This window comes from Leptodactylus fuscus, chromosome 2 (genome assembly GCF_031893055.1).
Source record: "Leptodactylus fuscus isolate aLepFus1 chromosome 2, aLepFus1.hap2, whole genome shotgun sequence".
NCBI classification, from domain to species: Eukaryota; Metazoa; Chordata; class Amphibia; order Anura; family Leptodactylidae; genus Leptodactylus; species Leptodactylus fuscus.
In genome coordinates, this window is record NC_134266.1 from 52,774,797 (window position 1) to 52,793,770 (window position 18,974).

General features: G+C 41.2%; 1 protein-coding gene across 1 annotated transcript; it reads left to right on the forward strand.

The window, feature by feature from the left end:
- The first annotated feature begins 120 nt into the window (after positions 1–120).
- On the forward strand, positions 121–18,435 carry RS1 (retinoschisin 1). Its single transcript, XM_075262632.1, has 6 exons — positions 121–208; positions 4,239–4,324; positions 13,956–14,043; positions 15,654–15,795; positions 16,436–16,631; positions 18,115–18,435. The coding sequence occupies exons 1-6, from the start codon at positions 157–159 to the stop codon at positions 18,265–18,267; spliced, it is 717 nt and encodes a 238-aa protein (XP_075118733.1). The 5' UTR covers positions 121–156; the 3' UTR covers positions 18,268–18,435.
- The last annotated feature ends 539 nt before the right edge of the window (positions 18,436–18,974 follow it).

Here is an 18,974-nt window from a genome sequence, read left to right on the forward strand (position 1 = left end):
TTTGAGTGATTAAATGACAATAATGTGTCCAATGGTTTAATGACCGTCCACTGCATGCTAAGAAGGAAGCCATAAGGGGCTTATTGAGGGACAGATTAGCTTAATCTCCCTCCCGTGCAGCGCTTTCCACCACAGACATTCGTGAGTGAGACAGAAATGCATTTCCCTAGAGGAGCATCACTACTCTTCATTCTATTTTGGCTGGAAGGTAAGACAAACTCCTGCTGAATGCACATAGTAACTCCTCAACCTCAGTCATCGGGTGGAAGAACAGTACTAGTAGGAAAGAGCCCTCCTTAGATTCCACATAGAATGCTCTGACATGTAGCCTGATGCTACATATAGGCTTTAGATACTGTGGCACTGCCTCTGCAGACTATAATGGTGGCTATGCTGCAGTATCTAAAGCCGCTGTTCCACATTATACATGGCACGGCTACAGTATATAAACATTACCAGGAGCCACGCTGTCCCAGATCAGCTAATAGGCAGGTTTGCAGTGTTGGGCCCTCACAGAGCTCATTTTGATGGACCAAATTAATAATAGAAGATTGATAACCCAATTCACGACATGCAAAAATGTATTCAGTTGCAATGATTTCGGCAACTGGAGGGTTCTCTAAATCTTTTAGTTTTCCACCATATCTGGCTTTGTCCCTGTTTTGCGAATGTCTGAAGCCGTAGGGCCATTTGCCACCTGCTATTAGCTTTAACCTGTCAGTGGGGACAGCTTAACACTTTAGCGATACGTAAGTGGTGGGATAACAACAGTAGATATAATGTCTGTGTAGGCATGTAAAAGGATCATTCTTAATGGGATTTTTATAGTACATTCTTACCAGTCTTGTAGTGCTGTGAGTATACAATTTGACTCCTTTACCTTATGAAGGAGATATTCTGGTGATGAGTATTTATGAGAAGCATGCTGCTTAGGCAAATCCCTAATATAGTAATCTAGATAGGACAAACTATACATTATATACTGCAGGTTAATGTATACTGTGATTTTATAAGAATGTAATGGTAAAACTCGGAAAGAGTTAAAAGTGGCAATCTCCTTAAAGTATAGAAGACTGATGAAACATGAACTGAAATAACCCTATAAGCAGGTAGGAGAGAGCTGAAGATCTGCTTAAATACATTGAAAGAACATAAGGCTAAATGCTGCTAGTGGAAAAAAGAACACTAGCGGTCTCCATAGACCACCATTGTGAGGGGGCGGATTATGACGTGGATTCCACGCCATAATCCACCCCCTCTGTGCCCGTGTGAACTAGCCCTTAGGGTCCCCACATACACATGCATGTGCTATTGAGCGCTGTAAATGGAGAGGGGAGTAAGCCATTGCCCGATACCTCTAGATGTGTCTTGTCTTCCTTTTCTTCTTTGCCTCAGAATCCGCTATTGGGGAGAAGTCAGGGAAGTATTATATAAATTAGAGGGATGCCCATTTCCGCCTAAATCTGCAGGTTTGGTTAGCATTAAAGATGTTACGCCATGAGGCGAGATCGGGAGGTCCTTTCCCCTACACATTCAGCCTGACTGCATCTACGCTGAATGTGGTCATGACGGCTGGTGGATGGCCCTTCTAGTTACGTCAATGGGAGCGCTGGAGATAGCTGTACTTCAGTTGAGACCAACATTCCCAATGAAATGAATGGGAATACTGTCCACCACAAGTCAGGCCTACATTCAGAATGGTTAAGCTGAATGCACAGGTGGGGTGACAAGACCCTCCATTTTTCCAGACTTTTCCCCAATGGCAAATGCTGAGCGAAAGAAGAAAAGGATGGCTAGAGGATAAATACTTTTCATGCCATAGCCACTTTAATTTAATGTGCATGGCCAGCTCTACTTTCACAGAGTCCTTTGTAGAAATATTTGCATGTTTGCTATCTCAAGAATCATTACCACAATCTCATAAGCAACAGAGAAGTGTTTCTCAATCCTGATAAAGGAACACATCATTATATTGCTCCATGTAGACTAAAATGTTCTACTATGGAGACAGAAATTAGAAAAACAAGGTTATGGCCTTTTTTGTTGTTCTGTTTTCTCATAAGAAATAAATGAAAAGCAGAATGCCTAAAATTGACAAATATGGTGGTCTTCCATGATTTTACAAAGCTGGAGCTAAAGCAGGTGACGACTAGTTTTCATTATTCCTGCATTGTGCCAGTTACGAAATGCTGGTTTCTGCTACGGTGTCCTCCTAAGGTATGCTATATAGGTATATAACTCTATTGTTGGCAGCAATAACATTGGTCATAAGAACTAACCTAAAAGAAAAAAATCAAGTTGTATAAGATAATGAATTTGAATTCCCCTTTGGATTCTGTTTTTGACTTACTAGGCCTTTCAAATGGTTGTTAGAAGGGCTTTAAGGGGTTTTCCCATCACCCACTCTCAAGAGTTTGCCTGTTCCCTCTCCTTCTCACTTCCTGTATTCTTCAACAAGCTGGTAGACATTGTCTTTACCATGAGAGATTATATAAAGAGGGATAGAGGCCAGGGACCAAGGAAAGGAAGGAAGGAATAATCTAACATAGCAGGCAAACGAAGCAGTATTGCGAAAGCAATGTATATAGAAAAACTCTTCAGTTTTACATAAGCTACCAATTTAAAATAGGATTGTTGAGATAGGAATACCTCTTTAAATCCAGGGCCCTAAATGGAAAAAAATGCATTTTACAGTCACAGTAAGGTGGTTGGGATTCTAACAAATCCCATCCACTGCTTGTGAAAACCATTGTGGTTTTGGAAATTGCAGCATGACAGTTATACTTATGGAAATGCGTGGTTTCCCTACAGGTGTAATTGAAATAGGAAGTCCACAGAGAAACCCTCAGTGGACTTTCCGTGAACAATACTGAAGGAAAACTGCAATGTGTTGCCGCTGTAGTTTTTCACACATCACTTTTTTGCTGCATGATGCTACTTGTGGCCTTAGCTTAAAACTGATTCAAAGCCACTCTTATTTTGGGAGCAGCTTCTCCTGTGGTTTCTAATTCCCGGTCACTCAAAGCTCAGGAAATGACACTCAGGCAATCACTCAGGGCGGTTACCATTGTAACCAATGATTTGCGGAATAGTCCTTTATTATGTGTCAATAAAGACCAAGAACTAGAGACCACGGGGAGGACACAAGTAGTGTCAGAATGGAGCCATAGGTGATTGGTGAAGTGAACATTCCTCCTTTAATTTTCTAACATATTTTGAGCCTTGTGTAATTGCCGGACGACCCCTTTAAATTCAGACCCCGTGTTCAGGTTCTGATACACAGCTAGACTATGTTGATTTTGCTTCTCATTTATCTTCCCAAACATTAAGTTAATGGTCATTTGATATGCAGAAGTATTATCACGAGACAAGCTGGTACAAGATGCCCACCTCTGTGGAGAGATGATTGGTGTAGTCTATATACTAACCTAAGACATTGTCTTCTGTCCACCATATGATAAATATGCTTCATTATCTGGTTACTGGAGAAGACATTACACTGTATGTAATGAGCAAATATGCTATGGTATGTCAGACGCCTCATCAAAGATTTATGTAGTGCTGTGCTTTACCAGGCAGCAGAACTCTGCATGACGTCCACTCGGCATATCTGCAGCTCTATGTACTGGTTAGTAATGGGAAGCTATATACATTTGTAGACTGACACTATAATGTTAGAGGAAAACAACAAACAGGACTATTAGATTAAATAGTCCCATTACATGCAGGTTACAGCCAGTGGCGTAACTAGGAATGGCGGGGCCCCGTGGCGAACTTTTGACATGGCCTCCCCCCAAACCGACGCCGAAGACCTCGACCGACCCCCTCCTCCGCACTCTATTATGTTCCTTAGTAAGCCCTGCACACAGTATTATGTCCCATAGTGGCCCATGCACACAGCATTATGTCCCTTAATGGCCCCTACACACAGCATTATACCCCATAGTGGCCCCTGCACACAGTATTATGTCCGTTAGTGGCCCCTGCACACAGTGTTATGTCCCTTAATGGCCCCTGCACACAGCATTATACCCCATAGTGGCCCATGCTCGCAGTATTATAGTCCATAGTGGACACCCATAAACAATTATTATACTCTGGGGTAGCTGCCTCCGCTGCCTCTGCGGTAGTTACGCCACTGGTTACAGCCTTCCTGTAGTGCACATGCTTCATAGGAGATTGTGTTGCCTGATGCTTTTTGTGTAATGTTTGAGCTAACAATTCCCTTCATCCTGCAGTGGCTCAAGGTGCTAAATCTTGGCAAGATGATTCACCAACTGATGGTGAGAATGACACATCTACAAAAGGTCTGCTGTTATCAAGGGTGCATTACTATATCCATTATATGCAAGTGTAGCTTATCGAACTGCTCTCTGTAAAGAGGACAGCACTATAGCCTGTTTAACCTTTTCTGAATCAATTGTCAAAATTTTCCTTGTGTACATTATGGATAACCATAAGTAGTGGAGCAATTGTGCTGCCCATCATTGTCATATTTGATAAGCTGCTATGGCTGCGTTCACATTACCGTTATCAATGTCCGTTCATACAGAGGTGAATCTAGCCTCTTTGCTGCCTGAGGCAGACTACTAACTTCACACGCTGCCTTTGTCGCACAATAAGCATACATAATACACAAAGCTATAAAACGGTTTTTAAGAATTCTTCTGACTGTATTACTTCAGTATCAAAGATCAACATCATGGCATTAAAAATGAAAATAACTTCACACATCTTCTGCTTGGTGGACGGATCAGCCCACAAGATCCTCCATTCTTGAGGAAGTCTTATGTCTGTCTTCTCGGTTTCTTGTAAACCACAGGCCTGAAGTGGCTTGTGGTTTACAAGACAGAATGACAAGCTTGAGTTTTAACTAGATCGGTGTCTTGCAGACGCCGATCTAGTTTTATGGTAAAGTATATATTAATGGCGGCTTCAGAGTGGACCCCACAGAGGCAGTGGGCTCAAAGCAGTGTAGGAGTAGGAGGGCAGCCTAGGCTGCCTCACGTCAGGTAAATTTTACAGTGATGTGATCTGATGGGACACACGCAGACCAGTGCTCCTCCATACCGCCCCTCCTGATAGTGCCTCATTAATGGTGTGCCCCTGTGTTCATGACAGCAATAGGCAATGATGAAGTCCCCTCTGGAGTCCTCCTCTCATTGATTCTAATGCTCTCATGCTGTGACGGATGAAAGCAATGGTCATTGATTAACAGTAGTGTGAACATAGTCTTTGACTTGTAACCAGTTATAGATTGTGTTGCCATAGAACCATTCTCTAAAGCTCTCTGAGCACCTTAAACTATAACTCTGCCTTATGTCTACAATATTTATCTAAGACATTTAGCTGTGAACTGTTATGTTGTAGATTTTGTATAACACTGTTTATAGGGTTATCCACTAGGATATGTCATTATTTTGTGATTGGAGAGGGTACCACTGATTCTCAAATAAAGGGGACACAGTAATGATTCAGGACAGTGTCCCCTATACAGTCTTCTCTGTACAGCAATGCTCCTAGACCCTGACTGCACCGCTCAAGAATGGAAGACGCCTGCAGTTGGACACCTTCCGATCACAAAGTCATGGAGTAAGATGACCATTTGCAGTATTTCTCAGTTTTATACACTCCATCTGTATAATAATGTGGTTTCAGAAAAAGCAAAAATCTTTTAGAATCTTTAGAATTTCTTCAAGAATCTGATCTGAAAAAGTTTCAAATGTTCTTTTGCAACATTGGAAATTGCTCTTTTACAGGTAAAAGGCTGCCCTATAGTCATTGAAATTAGGTCCCTAGGTTTCTTAAACAAATCTATTTCTAACACATTACAAGGATTCAAAGTATCTCATACTAATAGGAATGCCATTTCCCTTGCTAAGACCTTTCTATGGAATAGACAGGATTGAGGGGATATCGTCACTCCATAGGGAGAAAACCACCATTAAGGTGTGTGGAGTCTTATTAAGCCATGAGCACTCCACTGTGCAAAGGAACATGGGAAGAATATGCAAATCTAATTACATCATTGAAGATAGACTTGCACATTCTCAGTGAGCGCCCTCTATTGGTGTGCATTCTTGAGGCACTGGATTCCTAATTACATCATGGAAGTCAGATTTGCATATTCTTCCTATGGAATAGACAAGCAGTCCTTATTGCCATACACTGGGTCATCCCTTTCCAGTTTTTTATTGATAATGTGGGTTCAGAGTTTGTAGGTAGATTTTCTGTCATCCAAAGAAAAGTTGTTACCCTAACCATGGTAAAAGCCAGAAGGCTTTTACAGTTTGCACTTCCCCCTATGCCCCTGAATCCAGCACACATGCTTTACCATCCCTCTGCTTGCTATAGCAATGAGTGTACCTATACTCCTATTATTCCGACTGATGCAGGCTGAGAACAAGCACTGATCAACTATACATACATATTACCTCCCAATAATTAACCCAATAATTGGGTAATGTAATAGTTCCATACATTTAGGCTAAAGCCCCACATAGCCAAACGCAGCAAAAAAAAAAAAAAAAAAACCTCTGCGGAAATGCAGCATTCTGCCCCTATTATACCTATACCGAAAACAGCAGCATTTCCATAGGTATAATTGACATGCTGAGATTTTAAAAAAATCTCCCCTTCTCTGTTGCAGATATTTTTCTGCAATGTGTGGATGGGATTAGCCAGAATTCACTTTGCAGGTTCTTTAAAACGCAGCGTTGTTTCCGTTGCAGCCAAAATGCTGCGTTTTCGCAATGGGCCATAGGATTTATTTTACACCACATGACCTATACATCCTTATAGAAGCAGAAATGTGCTAAATTTTGCCATATCACATATTAAATATTGGAATGACAGTGCAGCTGGAACTACATACTTAACCTCTTTATAGTGATGCCCGATTCTCATGCGGGCAGTGTGTGGCAAGCACACGGACCCCATTATAGTCTATGGGGTCCATGTGCTTAACTACACAGTGCTTGCAGTTGCTTTGGTATTCTGCTTGGGGGGAGGTCCTCATGCGGACTCCTTCCGGACGAAGCCAAACGCTAATGTGAACTGACCCTAAAGAGCCAGGAAAACCAATGTTCAATTATATCATTTTGCTCATTTTAGTTTTTTATGTTATTTTAGAGGATTTTGAAGATTAGTATTTTGTTGTACAGCAAAGGGTCTGAAAAATTCTGGGAATCAATGATTGTTATTCAGTGCAGCAGAAGGTCTAAACCTCACCATATCCCCATAGAGAATCTTATACGGCATATATAATATGTAGAATGTATAGCATGTATGCTACCAAGCTGTGCAGGGTCTGCGCTTTGTGCTGGTGTTTGAACTATGTTACTGACAAGTATTGTTAGCTCTTTTTGAGGAAGGCTGTAGATGAAACCCTTCTATGGGCCTTATGTATCAAACTTCTGAAGTTAAGGGGTATTGTTGTCCATAGCCATCAGTAAGAGTCTGTCATTCATTTTTCCTGTGCAGTTCAGCATATAAGGTATTTGCTATAGATATTGAAAATGCAGCTTTTCTACAATTTTTTTCTGCAGTATGTGGATGGGGTTAGCCAGAATCCCATTGACTTTGCATGTACTGTAACATGCTGCTTTTTTGCTATGTGGAGCTTTTAGCCTAAAGGGGTTTTCCTATCTAAGTAAGTTATGTCTTATCCGTAGGAAAGGGTATAACTTGCGTTTGTATTGGAGACAACTTTTTCTACAATGAACATAAAGGTTTTGTTTTCTGTAACCAAAACTCCTAAACTGCCTGAGGAGGAGAGACTTTAATCCAGGACTGTGGAGTCAGAGTTGGAGTTGTGGAATTATAGTTAAAATCAGGAGCATTTTTTGGGAGTCAGAAAAAAGTTATCAACGCTGGTCGATGTAAAATGATTATTTTTAATTACAATATACAATTTTCAGTACTGTATCTTTAATCAGATGTATTGTTTGCTGCATAGTTACAGTAATAAGATTTCAGTCACTGGGATTTTATCATTAGAAAAAGGCTACTCCGCTATTACCTCTCATTCTCTTGTGCTTGCCGTTTCTGTAAAAAAGTGTTTCTTCTGATATGCAAATTATGCTCCGAGCACACCAGCATCATCAGCTGCTCGCCTCCCCTTAGTGCCTCCTGTTCCCTCCCCCTCCGCCCACATCTTCTCCTAGTCTTCAGCCTTGTGTAGGCTTCCGACGCTGTGCTATACGCAGTTAAAATCCCGAGCATGTGCAGTCAGTTCTGCCACAAGACTGAGGATGAGGAGAAGACGCGGAGAGGAGGGAACAGGAGGCACTAAGGGGCAGCGAGCAGTTGATGATGCAGGTGTGCTTGGAACACAGGGGGAACGCCCTCTGTGCTCCCTGAGCATAATTTGCATATCAGAAGAAACACTTTTTTACAGAAAGAGGGGATCACAAGAGAATGAGAGGTAGGAGTAGAATAGCCTTTTCAAAAGCTATTCCAATGTGCCATTGATTCAAAACATCATTTTCTAATGATAGACTCCCTTTAAAGATTAGAGAAGCTTTACTGCTTCTGATTGATCATGGCTTCATTAAGGAATCAGAGTAAGAGCAGGAGTCAGAGTTGGAGTCAGGCTGTTGAGAATAGAGGAGTAGGAGTTGGTGGTCTGGCCTACTAACTACACAGCTCTGCTAGAGCCATCATCTATCCTGATTTATGTCACACGTCTTTTTTAGGGGTCATTCACACGGAGTAACGCCGGGCGTGTATCACAGCCGTACACGCCGCCGTTACGGCAGACTACTGAACACTTCCCATTCACTTCAATGGGAGCGCTCGTAACACCACCGTTACGAGCGCTCCCATTGAAGTGAATGGGAAGTGTTCAACAGTCTGCCGTAACATTGGCGTGTACGGCTGTGATACACACCCGGCGTTACTCCGTGTGAATGCCCCCTTTCTTGTATTTTAAGAAGAGTGGGACAGTTAACCCCTTCCCGCCGATGGCATTTTTTGATTTTCGTTTTTCGTTTTTGACTCCCCTCCTTCTAAACCCCATAACTTTTTATTTCTCCGCTCCCAGAGCCATATGAGGTCTTAATTTTTGCGGGACAAATTTTTCTTCATGATGCTACCATTAATTATTCTATATAATGTACTGGGAAGCAGGAAAAAAATTCAGAATGGGGTGGATTTGAAGAAAAAATGCATTTCTGCGACTTTCTAACGGGCTTTGGTTTTACGGCGTTCACTGTGCAGTCAAAATGACATGTCCCCTATTTTCTGTGTTTCGGTACGGTTCCAGGGATACCACATTTATATGGTTTTATTTACATTTTGACCCCTAAAAAAAATTCCAAAACTGTGTTAAAAATTTTTTTTTCTAAAAGTCACCATATTCCGACGGCCGTAACTTTTTTATACGTAAGTGTACAGGGATGCATAGGGCGTCTTTTTTTGTGGGTCGGGTGTACTTTTTAGTTCTACCATTTTCGGGAAATGTTCTTGCTTTGATCACTTTTTATTCAAATTTTTATCAGAATCAAAACTGTGAAAAAACGGCGGTTTGGCACTTTCGACTATTTTTCCCGCTACGGTGTTTACCGAACAGGAAAAATATTTTTATAGATTTGTAGAGCGGGCGATTTCGGACGGGGGGAAATCTAACATGTATATGTTTCACAATTTTTAACTACTTTTATATGTGTTCTAGGGAAAGGGGGGTGATTTGAACTTTTAATTCTTTTTATATTTTTTTTATATTTTTTTAACTTTTTTTTTTATTTTTATTTCTGCATTTATTAGACCCCCTAGGGGTGTTGAACCCCAGGGGGTCTGATCACTAATGCAATGCATTACAATGCTAATGCATTGCAAAAAAGCATCCTTTCTTTTGCAGGCTGCATAGACCAGCCTGCAAAAGAGAGGATTTGCAGACAAGCCTGGGAGCCTGTACAAGGCTCTCGGCTGTCATGGCAACGGGACGTCAGCCCTGAAGCAAGCTCCAGGAGCCGGCGATCCCGACCAAAATGGCGGCGCCCATGCGCCGCCGGGAAAATGGCGCCTCCGGCGCCTTTGACCGTGGCGCCGGAGGGGTTAATGCCTCCAATCGGTCCGGGGACCGATCAGAGGCATTAGAGCCGGTTGTCTACTGCTTAAAGCAGTAGACACCCGGCGGCTATGGCGGCCGCCCGGCTCCCGGGCGGTCGCCATAGTTACAGACCCGACATGCGCCGTACTATTACGGCGCATGTCGGGAAGGGGTTAAACTAACAAAAATACACCAAACTTTTGGCACATTTTTTTGTCAAAAACTAAGCCATCCAATAAGTGGTGTAAGATTTCGGTAGACAGTCTATGGCAGATTTACAGACACTTTAGTAAATCTGATGCAGTTTAAGACTGTCACATTTAAAGGGGTATTGCCATAACTCTTGTTCTTCAGGCTCTGTGCTCTCTTCACTTTCTGGATTTCTCGGCACATTGGTGGGCGGGGGTTTCACTTGCTCTGCTATCTGCTATGTTTGCAGTCCATAATGAGGGATTGGTTGTAAATGCATTACCACAATGTAAAGCTGATGTGGAAACTGATGTAGCAGAGCTGGATTTGAGTCAGCTTGCATTACATACAGAGGTACCGGACTCACTATCTCAGCCCTTATCAGCCAAATTCAATTAAACCGACTGATAAGTGGAAAACCTGAAGATATACAGCACAGTAATCCTGGAGCTCTCACCTCCCCCCTCCCCTATCTGAGGAGCTCTGTTGCTTGTCAGCTCCTCCCTCCCCCCACTTAGAGCAGGCAGCTACATCACTTGGTCACTTGGGAAATGAGCAGATAAGCCCAGTGGCCATAGAAACACAGTGTCAACAATGAAGTGCATAAATTAAGATAGCGGCAAAACAAATCAGTTTTGATAAAGAAATGTATTTAGGAAAAGTCTTAAATCCACATAAACTAGCAGTATAGATAGGATGCTTTTCCTGGGACAACCCCTTTAAGTTTGCACTGTCTATAAGACGGTTTTAGTAAATCTGCCTTGGTGCTCTCACAGCTGGAAGGCCGGCCGCTGACCCTCTACAAGCTACATAAAACAACACTGTGGATCAGATTTAAAGTGTATCCCCAGCTATAAAAAACCTTTTCATTATTGAATAGTGCATGTGAATTAGTGTTGGGCAAATTGGATTCAACCTGATTGTTCCAAATTGTTCGGTTTTTAATGAAATTTGGGATTTGTCTCAGGTGAACTAAAACGGTTGCTGCAACATAACAAATTATAATTTATTAGAATACACAGTCTTAGTCTTAGTTTGGACATAACTGAATTGTAGGATTGCTTTCTCCAAACACTAGATTAAACAAATTAGAGGTAGTCCATCCCTAATGTGAATATAAGAAACGTTATGTCTTATATAAGAAATACTGTATGTTAGGTCTCTGTTTATCAAGTTGAGTTACTTTTTACATATTAGTCTGTGGATAAGAGAGCAGGATAGAAGGCTGTTGGAAAATACACACAAATAACTGCTGCTGCTACTTTGTGAGTCAAGTAGTACTTTTTGCGTCAAGAGAATAGGCCACGATGTCTAAATAATACAATAAATGAATTTTCAGCTTCCTCCCTCTCCTCTATCCATAGAGTTCTGTGTGTGGGCTGGACACTGAGGCAGACTCTATGTAAACAAACAGACTGATAAAGAGGAGGAGAGCAGACTATATTTAATGCATGTCCATAATACACAAATCACCCAAAGGTGACAGTCTAGCCCATAAAGAAACAATTACAGCCAATGGATGGCCCAAAAAAAAAAAAAATCAAACACAACCATTTTTTGGCTATGTGTGACAAATTTAGGTTTATGTATGAACAATCATTTGCCAAACATTCAAAATCTTTACGTTGGTTTTAAAGCCAGAATACATCAATTATTAGGGGTTTTACAACCTGTGGGGCACCCACAGAAAACCTGAGGGTGAGTCACAACAAAAAAACACCTGATTTTAGTGATTAGTCAGTACAACATATTATGCATTTTGTGACCCGCTTGTTCATATTTTAAGCATTTTAATTATTATCATTGGCCAGGTTCTAGATAAGTACAAATATTTATATGCTTTATAATGAGTGACTTTACAATGACTTTTTGTATTTTATTTTCCCAGCCCTTGTTACCAATGAGGTAAGATCCACCTTTTAACCATTATTGTCATGTCCTTATTCCTGTTACAATTCTAGACCTAACCTCACATGTTCATATACAGTAGTTGTAAGAAATTGTGTTGATGATGTAAAGAACAGAAGTGTAATATATAGACTTAAGGTGTTGGCCAAAAGTATTGGTACCCCTGCAATTCTGTCAGATAATACTCATGTTCTTCCAGAAAATGATTGCAAGCACAAACTCTTTGGTGTTATTATCTTCATTTAATTTGTCTTCAATGGAAAACCACAAAAAGAATTGTCAAAAAGCCAAATTGGATATAATTCCACACCAAACATAAAAAAGGGGTGGACAAAAGTATTGACACTGTTTGAAAAATCATGTGATGCTTCTCTAATTTGTGTAATTAACAGCACCTGTTACTTACCTGAGGCACCTAACAGGTGGTGGCAATAACTAAATCACACATGCAGCCAGTTGAAATGGATTAAAGTTGACTCAACCTCTGTCCTGTGTCCTTGTGTATACAACATTGAGTATGGAGAAAAGAAAGAAGACTAAAGAACTGTCAGAGGACTTGAGAACCAAAATTGTGAGGAAGCATGAGCAATCTCAAGGCTACAAGTCCATGTCCAAAGACCTGAATGTTCCTGTGTCTACCGTGTGCAGTGTCATCAAGAAGTTTAAAGCCCATGGCACTGTGGCTAACCTCCCTAGATGTGGACGGAAAAGAAAAATTGACGAGAGATTTCAACGCAAGATTGTGCGGATGGTGGATAAAGAACCTCGACTAACATCCAAACAAGTTCAAGCTGCCCTGCAGTCCGAGGGTAAAACAGTGTCAACCCGTACTATCCGTCAGCGTCTGAATGAAAAGGGACTGTATGGTAGGATACCCAGGAAGACCCCACTTCTTACCCAGAGACATAAAAAAGCCAGGCTGGAGTTTGCCAAAACTTACCTGAGAAAGCAAAAACGTTTTGGAAGAATGTTCTCTGGTCAGATGAGACAAAAGTAGGAAAAGGCATCAACATAGAGTTTACAGGGAAAAAAAAGAGGCCTTCAAAGAAAAGAACACGGTCCCTACAGTCAAACATGACGGAGGTTCCCTGATGTTTTGGGGTTGCTTTGCTGCCTCTGGCACTGAACCACTTGACCGTGTGCATGGCATTATGAAGTCTGAAGACGACCAACACATTGTGCAGCATAATGTAGGGCCCAGTGTGAGAAAGCTGGGTCTCCCTCAGAGGTCATGGGTCTTCCAGCAGGACAATGACCCAAAACACACTTCAAAAAGCTCTAGAAAATGGTTTTAGAGAAAGCACTGGAGACTTCTAAAGTGGCAGCAATGAGTCCAGACCTGAATCCCATAGAACACCTGTGGGGGAGAGATCTCTTGATGGCAGTTTGGAGAAGGCCCCCTTCACATCTCAGGGACCTGGAGCAGTTTGCTAAAGAAGAATGGTCTAAAATTCCAGCAGAGCCTTGTAAGAAACTCATTGATGGTTAGCGGAAGCGGTTGTTCAGTTATTTTGTCTAAAGGTTGTGCTACCAAGTATTAGGCTGAGGGGGCCAATACTTTTGTCCGGCCCATTTTTGGAGTTTTGTGTAAAATGATCAATGATTTGACTTTTTTTTTCATTCTCTTTTGTGTTTTTTCATTGGAAGCAAAATAAATGAAGATATTAATACCAAAGAGTTTGTGCTTGCAATCATTTTCTGGAAGAACACGAGTATTATCTGACAGAATTGCAGGGGTGCCAATACTTTTGGCCAACACTGTATATGTATATGCATATTTATTTTATTTTTATTTTTTTTTTTACAGTGGCTTACTAAAGCCTGCAAGTGCGACTGTCAGGGGGGCAGTGGATCAACTTCACCTGCAAAATTTTCTGCAATGGATTGCATGCCAGGTACAGTAAGAGACTGTTGCTACTTGTCAACTGCCCTTGAGTAACATCCCTGTTTTGAGGCTGAATTAGTTCTAAACCACCTATAAACTGTGACATAACAATGATACTTTTTTTGGTGTCAAAATGTAATCTTGCAGAGAAACAAACTTTGAGGCTAAGACTCCACACTGCAAAACGCTGCCAAAACACACTGCAGAAAAATCTGTGTCAAAACCGCATTACGTTTTTTTCTGCCGTTTTCCTCTGTGGACTTATCTACTATCTGTCCCTATTATACCTGTATAGAAACTACGCAAGTGTTTTTGAACTAGCGGCATTTCAGCTGCAGATTTTTTTTCTGCAATGTGTGAGATTAGCCAGAATCTCATCCACTTTGCAGGTACTGTAAAATGCAGGGTTTTTTTTTTTTTTTGCTGTAGCTTTTGTAAAAACACTGCAGTTTTGCAACCAGCCTTAAACTGTCTGTAAGTAAACTGTTCAGAGTACGCCTGTGGTCGATAAACGTTGGGACCCTTAATTTTTCATGTAAGGAAGTCGAGCTGGCTTGTGACTACAGTAAAAAAACAACCACACCCAGGTTGCACTATACAGCATTAAGCACTGGTAAGTAAGAAAGATATACACTGTCTACCAATAAATATTTGGACACCTGTGGTCTGAGCAGAATGAGCAGCAATTACAGCCTCAGCCCTCCAGGGCATGCTTTCCACAAGTCCTTGTATGACGGTTAGTGGTATTTTATTCTATTTGGCTTGGAGAAGACAGGTAAGATCTTTCACCGATTTTGGTCGGCTGCTGCACCCCTTAGTTCGGCGATCCAACGCGTCCCAGAGGTGCTCGATAGGGTTCAAGTCTGGGCTCTGGGCAGGCCAGTCCAGTCGGTTAACCTGATTGTCACTGTACCAGGCCATGGTAGACCTCGCTACATGACAGCTAGCGTTGTCATCCTGGAAGTAACATTGGTCCGACCCATAGAACCGCCATAATGTAGGAAGCACACTGTTATCTAAAATAGTGCAATAGGCGTCGGCGTTGAGTTTACCATGCACTGGGACCAAGGGTCCCAATCCATACCAGGAGAAACACCCCCCCAGACCATAAATCCACTTCCACAGAACTTTATTGGGTGTCCAAATACTTATTGGTAGACAGTGTATTCACCGTATCACTAAGTGGCTAAGAAGCCATTTTGGTTCTAGTAGACTCCCTTTAATCATTGCACATAAGGTAATCATGGGTTCTAGGACTTTCTAAGATACTTTGTGTTTCGATTCATTACCATTTACAACAGAGAGCTGCTCTGTATATGTGGCTCCTCTTCTAGTGATGTTCAGCTGTTCTTGTACTACATGGACAACTATTAATCCAAATATCCATCATGAAAGACTACGTCCAATGGAATTACATGACTTGTCTTTTGTGGCAAAATCAGCCAGAGTTTGTTGCAAGCAGGACTTGTAATGATCAACATTTTGATAATGGTATTGGAATTTTTTTTTAGAATTGCTGTGTATAAAACTGTACAATTGGCCCAATGTTTTTTTTTATTTGTTTTTTTTTGCTCTCCTACTTGTATGTGACTTATAGTCTTAATGTTTCTGTTTTTCCAGAATGTCCTTATCATAAGCCTATGGGGTTCGAGTCAGGGGCTGTCACTGACGATCAAATCACCTGCTCCAACCAGGAACAATATACAGGCTGGTATTCATCCTGGACTGCAAACAAGGCACGACTTAATGGTCAAGGATTTGGGTAAGCAATTCAACTGAAGATCATAAAAGGTTGGGTTCTCTATAGGAAAACTCTGTTGACTTTCTGTGAATGGTGCTATGGGAAAAACTGTCATGTGTTTCTGTTGTGGTTTATCCCGCATCAGCTACGTGGGGCCTTAGCTTTAGACGCCATTCCCACGGAGTAATGCGCCGCTCATTCTGAAATGCGCGCTACCCAATGAACTCAATGGGAGGCTTTTTTAGCTATTGCTTTCAATGTGATACTATCGTATCCATAGGGATCTGTTTGTGCCGGTTATAAAAGTGATCCATCCCTATCCGGACTGTCCCGACAGAGATATGGACATAACCCTACAAAGTCCCCATTAATTATTGTATAATGAACAGACCTGCACATTTCTATTATACATTGGATTTTAAATTATTTTCCCATTTTCAAAATCTCTACTTTCCATTTACATCCAGTGGCTGAAAGTAATGAGTAACTGCAATGTGTAAACACAGCCTTATGTGATTGGCATTTAGTGATACCCATAATGTAAAATCTGTAGGAAAAAACACTTATGCAGTAATAGGGAAATGTAAATTTTGAGATATTACTGTAGAGTCTGTAAAGGCATCAAATAGTACATTGCTGTGTTCTCTATCTACTAATACAGGTGTGCATGGTTGTCCAAATTCCAAGATAATGGGCAATGGCTTCAAATTGATCTGAAAGAGTTAAGAGTTGTTTCGGGGATTATGACACAAGGAAGATGTGATACAGACGAATGGATGACAAAATACAGTCTCCAGTATAAAATCGATGATAGCTTGAATTGGGTTTACTACAAAGATCAAACAGGAAACAACCGAGTAAGTAGTGACTGCTTATCCATGTACTAGAAACCTGTAGCATTGTAACATACTAGAGTGGATTATATTGGTACAGACAATACCATTGGGGAGACATATACAAAATGTCTTGTGTTACAACATGCTAAACCCTGTATCCTTGTCTATCTCTCCCAATAAGCAGTGCCAAGACTGCAACTCTTATGGGCTGATCCACCCACATTGTCCTACGGGGCTGAACAAACTGGCATTATTCTATTTGTTTGGGAGCTGATTTTTTTTTCCTCTATGACATTGATTTCTTCTATATTGTCGTACTTACTATACAAAACCTAATACTATTTGTATTATTTTTTTGTCTATTTTTGTCAAATGGGGAAAGGGTGATGTAACTGTTTTAGGGGTCATTCACACTACTGTTGGATGTCCATTATGATAGAGTCTGTTTTTAATGGATCCGTTTAATGGATCAGTTAAAAAACACGGACATATTAATATCAGTGTCTGTTAATTTCCATTGTAAAGTGGTGTTCACACTACCGTCACTGTCCGCCCCAGGGTTTCCGTCATAAACCCCGGGGAACCTGGACAAGAGACGGCTTGCCGGTGTTCATCTTTAAAACCCATTAATTTCAATGGGTTTTTAAAGGTGACCGCCAATGCCCGTATGCAGCCTCTCCACCTGGAAACTGTTTTTTTTTGTTTTTTTTTTGCACGGATACAAAGTCGTACCTGCAGGACTTCGTATCCATGCAAAAAAAACAAAACAAAAAACAACCTGGTTTCCAGGCGGAGAGGCTGCATACGGGCATTGGCAGTCACCTTTAAAAACCCATTGAAATGAATGGGATTTTTAATGGATCATTGACAGATCTGTTAGTGTCTGTTGTTAACAACAGTAGTGTAAATACCCCCTTACTTCTATGTTATACATTTGAAAAATTTTCATTTTTTTTCATTTTTAGCCCTCTTGGGAGTATGAACATAAATTCCTTACATTGTTTGTACCATAGACTGCAATACTTCAGTATAGTGATGTTACTATTAAGCCCTGCCACTGGCATACCTAAACAGTAACTTAGCCCTTGCAGGCCTGGTAACCTACTGGCTGTCATAGCAAATTAACATCTCCCACAGTCTTGGGACAAGGAGAAGGGATGGTCAACCAGTCTACAGAGGGAGACTCTTTTCAAAATATCCAGATGCCATGGTCACATTCGATTGTCCTGACAAACATTTTATTTTCAATAATACCATCCTGCCCAGGCCTTGTCCTGCACTGTTTTTGTCCCAGTGCCCAGTCAGTATCCTGTTTTATACCCAGTTTTATATAGGTTGGTTGATGTGCCATCTTGATGTAGGACACCTGTCATGCAGGGGGTAGGGAGCTGGGCCCACCCTGGCTCAGGGGCCCACCAGTGTCTGGTTATGTCTAAGATTTCTGTGTGCTTTCCTCATATAAACCCAGCAATAGTAACTACAACATAATTCTCTTTCCTACTAGGTGTTTTATGGAAATTCAGATCGAACCTCTACAGTACAGAACTTCCTGCGACCGCCCATCATAGCTCGCTATATAAGGATCATCCCATTGGGTTGGCATGTTCGCATAGCTATACGAATGGAGATTCTGGAATGCATGAGCAAATGTAGCTAAACTGCTGACAATTTCTTACTGTATATACATCATATTACTTAAATCTGGATCAGGTTATAAAGTTTTAGTTACAATTACTGTACGTCATTTTGAGCATTTGCTGGCTTGTAGACAATATGAATAAAAGGTGCAGATGAAGAGAATCAGTATGAAATAATAGTTATTGACTTGAGAAATGTGAGAATACTTACCAGATAGAACCATCAATATTCCAAAAGTCCATTTTTTTTTCACGCTTTATGCTTTTTAAGAGATTTATGAAGGACGAAACTGCCTGTTAGCAGACTATGGTGAACGTGCGCACCCATAACCATATCAGCTTCCTCCAGTTTTTCATGATTTTCGGATGGTAAGGCTCGGTCACATGGTGGTGTTCTGGTGCAGATTTTGTACTGTGTAATGCCTACTTTCCCCTGTGGTGGTACTTCTGAAAAAAAACAAATACGTATTGCCGATCCATTCACATTCCATGCCACAAATATCAGAAACAAAAACAGTGTCTGGTTAGCTCCAATCTGGACCAAAAATGAGGAAACGTTCATACTACAGTCTGCACAAGGAAACAATACTCTGGATCAATACCAACAAGACATAGTACAAACAAAGCATCGTAGCATGTCGCGTTTCACGCTGATATCTCTTAGTCTCCATAGTATGAATGTGGAAAGCCACAGATGAGATATTGAAAGCTGCAACAGCCTCTACTT